Source organism: Camelina sativa, chromosome 14 (genome assembly GCF_000633955.1).
Source record: "Camelina sativa cultivar DH55 chromosome 14, Cs, whole genome shotgun sequence".
Classification (NCBI taxonomy): domain Eukaryota; kingdom Viridiplantae; phylum Streptophyta; class Magnoliopsida; order Brassicales; family Brassicaceae; genus Camelina; species Camelina sativa.
Genome location: NC_025698.1, coordinates 10093423 through 10100363, shown reverse-complemented (window position 1 = coordinate 10100363; position 6941 = coordinate 10093423). Strand labels below are relative to the sequence as shown.

Below are 6941 nucleotides of genomic sequence, written 5' to 3'. Positions count from 1 at the left end.
TTTTGGTTTGTCGCACGGAATCTAACATGTCCGCTCCTTTGCTTTGTACAAGAAGAAATACTAATTTCCCTTTATTCAAGTGAATTGGTGTAATAAATTTGTTTGGCACAATGAAGAAAAATACAAATTTGGCAAAATAAATAAATATATGGTCAAGTGGATGAAAACAGAAATACCCCTATCTTATTTTATTTTCTATATTTATTCCGAAAACTTTTACATTATTTTCTTTTTAGTTTTATTTGTTAGCAATCATGCATTTGTATGATATGAATTACTCCAGCGATGTATATTAGCTAAATATACTATATGATATGTAGTTTAATAGTTTGTGTTAGTGCCGTTAATCTAAGCTAGAACTCTTTCAATTTATTCTATGGATCAATAATTATATGGTCATATCCCTGTCCATTGTTGTTTTTGTGGTGTAGTCTCTTCTGATTTTTCTATGTATTATAAAGCGATATATGAAGGTGTATTATAGTATATAAAAAGGATTATTTAACTCTTACGACTTTGACTTGACATTTTTATTCTCTATAGACTGATAGACAACTAAATAAATAGGATGAAAAATCTGTATTATATTGCTCCTATCAATCTGGAGAACTTATTTGGTTTCCCAAATATACCTATGTTACTATAAAATTAATTTGTGTATAATAATAATTTTTAACCAACGTAATGATGGTCACAAGTTAACAGGAGCTAGTAAAAATCAATTATAATTAGTGGTCTCCAGATTCCACACTATTATTTTTTATAGAAAAATAATTCAAAAGCAGTTGTGATCAATCAGAAATTACGGGTCAACTTTTTCGATAATGCCCAATCCCATTCTCACATCTTTGGCAACTTGTGATCTACCACCACCCCCATCCACCAATTTTTTTTTAATTATTTTATTTATAAAGCCCGAAGAAGAAAACAAAACCAAGTGTTTTGTCAAAATTAATTGCCTATTTCATTTGTTTCTAGTTTCTAGGCATGGAGGTTTGGATATTGGATCGGATTTGGTTCGGATTTTTCGAATTTTGGTTTTTTTGGATATTGACTATAACATCCATTTGGGTATTTATAAAATTCAGATCGGTTTCGGTTCGGATAATTCAAATTTTGGATCGGTTCGGGTATAATTGTCGATAATCAAAATCAAACCAAAAGTTATTGGACAATGTTTTATCCGAATAGTTTTTAATCTTATTGTACCCAAATAACCATACTAATAGAGTATTAAAAAAAGAAGATAGAAATTAAGTAAATGACAAAGTTCTCACAGAACCATACAAATACATAAAAGATGTGAGGCATATTTATCGAAATATCAACTATTTTTTATATGTTCGGTTATATTCGGATATCTATTGGATATCGGTTCGGATCGGATAATATCCGATATCCAAAATAATGAAAGCCAAAAACCGATTGGTTATTTCCTTAATATCGCTTCGGTTTTAATCCGCTTATTTCGGTTTGGATACGATTCGGATTTTCGGATTCGGATTTTATACCCATGCCTACTAGTTTCTACAGTCATTTGGAATGTGAACAAGCCTTCTCAGTTTATAACTTTACATTATACATATTAACTAGATTAGGATCCGGGCTAGAACACGGATTGAAATTCCTTTTATTTATATTATAATTTTAGAATAAAATATAATTTATATGATTGTTTTTAAAAGTTTTTTTGGATAAAACATTATGCAATAAAATCATATGCTAAATATGGTGGCATGAAAAAACATATATTTGTAAGTGTTATATTGTTAATTTTGTAATTTTATGTATGAGAAATGTTTATGTTTGTTATTTGTTTCTATTTTAATTTTTGAACATGTTTGGTGAAAGTTTTTTAATATGAGTCGTGCTTAGGTAAGATTTTATTTTCAACTGCACAATAAGATCTCAGAAATCACGATCAAGTGTGATAAATTGCCAAGATTTTATTCATTTTTACGCCTAAGAGTATATTTTTATGTCTAACAGTATATATTTTGTAACAATACATTGAATACTAAAGATTTTATTTAGGAAATTGTATAAATCATTGGAATATTCTCTTTAAGAGGATTCTTTGGGATATTCTTAATTGTATTCATATAGTCCACGGATTGACCAATTAATATTAATCTATAACATTTATTTGTAACCAACCTATATTTAATTTATAACCTATTTTGTAACCAACTTATAAAAATTATATAGTCCACCAAAAAAGGTTATGTACTTCTGTTTTACTATATAGGGGATGCGAAGTGAAGTTATAAACTATTTTAAGCAATCAAACGAAAGAAGTGTTTTATTGAATATGTTGGTTTATAGTTTATACACCTATATTATTATTTTTGAAGTACATTTTGTGTTTTGCCCTTGAAGTTTTGGTTATTTAATTTGTTTATTTACAACATTAACCTCTAACTATTTTCCTAAAATAACAATTTCTGGAAACTCATTTAATATAACTATTTAAATCGACCTAATTTAATACATTTATTGCCATGAATAGCTTGACAACATCTATACACTTCGATTTTTCCAAAAACAACTCTACACATTAAATTTTTAATCCCATAAAAATCTCCAAACCTATTTTAATAGATCTTTAGAGACTGTCTGATCTCTTAAATTTTAAAATTCGGTTAGAAACAGGGATCGTTAAATGATCTGGTTTTTAAACACGGGTTAAATCTTCCTTTAATTATTTGGTCAATACCACTAATATAAGAATATTAGACTTATTAAATCAGGGTATTTAACTAAAATTTTGTAAAACAATTAAATCATTGGTAAAATTGTGACTTAATCCGACAATAGCTAATAAATTACATATTTATGTATTTATTTCCTCTATTGTTGTTCTAATAATTGACAATCCAAACAAAATTATTATTTAATTAAACAAAACAAATTAAATATAAAAAACAAAAAAAATAAAATATTATTATTTTTTAAAAAATTATACACTGCGGATTAAAATTTAGTATATTATTATTTGTTAGAACTAAAGGTGAAATTTATTGACGACGTAAGATAACAGTAAATTATAAAGGTGAGTTGATTGAATAGATTTAACTATTTATTTAAGTAGGGGAAGGAAGCAACATGGGCAAATTGCCAATTTGGTTTTATAAATGGAGCCTACATGTTTACCTGACTCTTTTGGACTTTCTGAGTTAGTGTGTCTGTCCGAAGCCTTTTGGGCCCCCATATTGACGAGGTCCCTACACACCAAAAACCAAGACAGGACAAAAACTATTCTTAGAACTCGCCACGTAGGTATTACGACGTGGAGATCTGTCCACGTGGTACGGTTTCTGACCCGATTCTCGTAAGATTTGACGTGTACGGCCACGATCCGTTGTTACTGTTTTGTCTACTAGCTAAATTACAATCACAGTGTGTATTATATATAGTATATTGGGCCTTACGTAGCCCAATAAAGTTATTTCAGCTCAATTAATTAATAATAGAAGGCCCAAATCTCAAGCAGCATCGCATCTTTTCGATCGAGTGGAGGAATCAAATCAAGCTCCGAGAGAAGTCGTCGGAATCGTGTTCCTCCTCAGGCCGTCGATCCAAGGATCACGGAGAATCTATCATCTCCGGTGAGAGTCTGCTCACGGGTAAGTCGATTCGATTTAGATTGATTAATCCTTCTTTTCGTGTCGCTGAGAGAACAAAACTGTAAAGATTACTTTGGGATTTGTTTCTCATGAGTTTATAGGATGCTAGTGTTACGTGATAGAGGATGCTGCTTGCTTATCTGTGTAATCGTCTTCATAAATATGGTGCCTTGTTACAGCCATGAGAGACTGTAAGTGTGCGTAATCGTCTTTCACATTATTTTCCCTATTTGGATTCTTTATTGGGTACAATGGGACATGATGTGATTAGGGGATGTGTCTCTTAGGTTTGATGGGAAAACTTTATATGCTGGGAAGGAACTATGGAAGGAGACACTGCCATTGCAATCTGGTTCTCGAGTTTACAAATTAGAAGGGCTTAAGTCAAATTCTTGGTATGAAGTCAAGATATCGTACCCAGCTTCTGTATGTCAAATTTTTTGTTTGTTATCTTGCTTGTTCTTGCTTTTTATATTGTTTCCAACTTTTCTTGTTGTCCTTGTTGAATAAGCTGATTTTTTTGTTTTGATGATTATAACAGATACCGGCTCTATTTTCGCTGCAATTACTGAAGAATGGTGAGGTTGGTTTGAAGCTGAACCAGATGAGGAGATTACTCAACACTGAGAAACTGATCTTCAAAACCAAGAGTCTTGAAGAAGTTTATAACAAGGTATTGGTCATCATCTTCAAATGATTTCCTACAACTTTGAAACGTTGATGAGATAAGAACCTTGAGTCATTTTTGTTTCTGATTTAGGACGGATTGTATGTTTTGGTGACGGTTGAACCTGAAGGAATCGTGGCTATACCAAATTTCAAAGAACGATCCTTCGTCATTTACAACATAGGCAAGCTTCTTTCTTTTCACTTGCTATCATCAATTATTTTCACTACATTGAAGTTGCAGTGAATGAAAATGCATATTTTGAAATCTGTAAACTCTCTTCTTTCGTTGGTAACAGTTTGTGAAGAACAGCTCTTAGGCATACCTTACTCAAGCTTGTCAGTGGTGGTTTTGGTAGTTTTGTGTCTAGTGGCCGCGTTGATTCTTCCCAAGTTTCTCCCGTCTTATCTTGTAATCAAAGATGGAGATCGTGATCGTTAAGAAGACGCATTGGTTAAACTCCATTACACACTGATGTTTGTTTCTCAAATTCTCTCTGTTAAGTGTTAACCTTTAGTTACAGGCTTACAGTGTTGATTATTAAATTAAAACGATAATTAGTATTATTAATACGATTTTGAGCGGGACCCATTAGTATGGGGGGGCGAAGAAGAAGAAGAACAAACTCTTTTTTACAATTTCTCTCTCTCTCGAACAATTCATGAATCAAATAATCACGCATCATCGTCTTCGTCATCACCAACTTCTTCATCATCATCACCATCAATGTTAAAATTCCCCCACTCTTTTCTTTTCTATCTAAATCCCTAAAATCACTCTAATTCTGACCCTCTTTTCCCATTTCCCCTAACGCTTTGATGATTCTAATTCGTCTGTGAATCGTCTCTCTCGAGTCTCGACCCATCCTTGTGTACCTAACCCCGGCACAGACTCTCTTCTCTTCTTCTTTCCGTGGCCCATCTTCCAAAGTTTTTAAAACCCTTTTCCCCCAACTTTTTTTTTATTGTTCTGTTTTTTTTTCCCGGGAAATTTTATCTCTTTTTTTTTTTTTTGTTCTCTGTCATGATCATTACTTGTCAAGTATGATCCTTTATTAGGTTTCGTTGGGTCCGATCTCTCTTCTTTTCCTGTTTCTCTCCCTCTTCTCTTCGCATACCCTGGTAAACCCTAGAATCTCCTCTTTTCCAAATTCGATTTGTTCTGTTTTCTTCATCTTAACCACCACTCAAAACTTTGTCTAGGGTTTACTGGGTCTAGTTATAGGGGTCTTTTGTTGTCTTCTATTGTAAAAAGTTTCTGTCTTTTGGTTCTAATCATGGCGTATCATTCGATTCCTGGCTCTGGGTTTCATTACTTGAACTCTCCTTTTGGTGATACAACCTTTACTAAAGTCTTTGTTGGTGGCCTTGCGTGGGAGACTCAAAGCGACACTCTTCGTCGGCATTTCGAACAATATGGTGATATCCTTGAGGCCGTCGTTATTACTGATAAGAACACTGGTCGATCCAAAGGTTACGGCTTTGTGAGTATCCTAATTTTTTTTGGTCATGCTTTTAATGTTTCTATATCTCAAGTTGGTTTATTCTTGGCTGCTTCTAATGAACAACATCCTCTGCGTCCATTTTATGCTTAGAAATTATTAGATACCAAAATGTTGGTTTGAGAGTTATAACTATAGTGACACTTTTGGTAAATGATCTGTTTGACTTTAGGATTCCTAGTTCTTTGAATAAACAAATAGATGTTGAATTCGAAAAATGCTGGTTTTGATGAAACTTCTAGCCATCTTTGCTAACCATAGGACGTCCTTTTCATTCGTTTGATTTAGATATCTGTTTGTTTATATGTTCATGATTGTAGTATGACTCACTACTATGTTTATGATTTGTATGGTGGATTTAGGTGACTTTTCGAGATCCAGAGGCTGCTAGGAGAGCCTGTGTCGACCCAACACCTATTATAGATGGCAGACGCGCCAATTGTAATCTCGCTTCTCTTGGGAGACCTAGGGTCCCTATGCAATATGCCATGATACCCAGCTTTCCTGGTCAGTCTTGCTTCAGTATTCATCTATTCCTTTTCGTCTCATTACTTAACCTTTATAATGTTGGTGAAATATTCTGTTTTTTTTCGATGGATTGTCACTGTGTAAACCATTAATTTATTGCATTGTTTATTTTGTTTGGTTAGGGCGGATAAGACCTGCTCCCCCATATATTGGAAATGTGCAGAGTCCTCGCGGTTCACTATTTGGAAGCCATCCGCATCAGCTATCACCTGCTTATAACTACCAACAAGGAGTGGTGTACCCTTATGGGTGAGTTGCGCAATTTTAAGTTCTATTGTAAATCTGCTATAACAGACATACTATGATAAGCGTATCAGTTCTAATGTCTAATTGGTAGTCTATCTCACAAAGGTTGAATATGTTCAGTCACTTTGGTCAAGTAGCATTTACCGATCACAGCATGGACAATCACTTAGATATTCGACGAGCTAAGCGTAGAATAGTTATCTTCTACCACTTAGTGTCTTGAGTGTAGCACTATGATGTGACATGTTGTGATTGGTAACTTGCAGGAATACAAAAATATAATCGCAGAGGATATGTGGCCGAACTCAATTATTTTTTGGACAGGCAAGGTCATGACATGTTTTTCGACTTTGATAGGGCCGAAATGATCTAA

The 6941-nt window shown here is 33.4% G+C and overlaps 2 protein-coding genes across 4 annotated transcripts in view; both read left to right on the top strand.

The window, feature by feature from the left end:
- Nucleotides 3472-4868, top strand: LOC104740782. Of its 2 annotated transcripts, none has more exons than XM_010461480.2 (6): nucleotides 3472-3608; nucleotides 3728-3817; nucleotides 3914-4052; nucleotides 4168-4299; nucleotides 4387-4477; nucleotides 4592-4868. In XM_010461480.2, exons 2-6 carry the CDS (start codon nucleotides 3729-3731, stop codon nucleotides 4732-4734), a joined length of 594 nt encoding a protein of 197 aa, XP_010459782.1. In that variant the 5' UTR covers nucleotides 3472-3608; nucleotide 3728; the 3' UTR covers nucleotides 4735-4868. The 2 variants fall into 2 exon arrangements, with proteins under 2 accessions (XP_010459782.1, XP_010459781.1); XM_010461479.2 differs by having other exon boundaries at nucleotides 3473-3626.
- Nucleotides 4905-6941, top strand: part of LOC104740781 (RNA-binding protein 38-like) — a 10289-nt gene continuing 8252 nt past the window's right edge. For both annotated transcript variants that reach the window (XM_010461477.2, XM_010461478.1), the window contains exons 1-3: nucleotides 4905-5776; nucleotides 6157-6301; nucleotides 6445-6571. In XM_010461477.2, coding sequence (XP_010459779.1) covers nucleotides 5570-5776; nucleotides 6157-6301; nucleotides 6445-6571 — 479 coding nt within the window. In that variant the 5' untranslated portion in view covers nucleotides 4905-5569. The remainder of the gene's footprint in view (nucleotides 5777-6156; nucleotides 6302-6444; nucleotides 6572-6941) is intronic.

Bases quoted from the DNA above. Each gene is read 5' to 3' on its own strand.
- LOC104740782 (XM_010461480.2), top strand. From the start codon at position 3,729: ATGCTAGTGTTACGTGATAGAGGATGCTGCTTGCTTATCTGTGTAATC. The intron at 4,300-4,386 runs GTATTGGTCATC...TTTCTGATTTAG, and splicing joins TTGAAGAAGTTTATAACAAG to GACGGATTGTATGTTTTGGT. The intron at 4,478-4,591 runs GCAAGCTTCTTT...CGTTGGTAACAG, and splicing joins CTTCGTCATTTACAACATAG to TTTGTGAAGAACAGCTCTTA.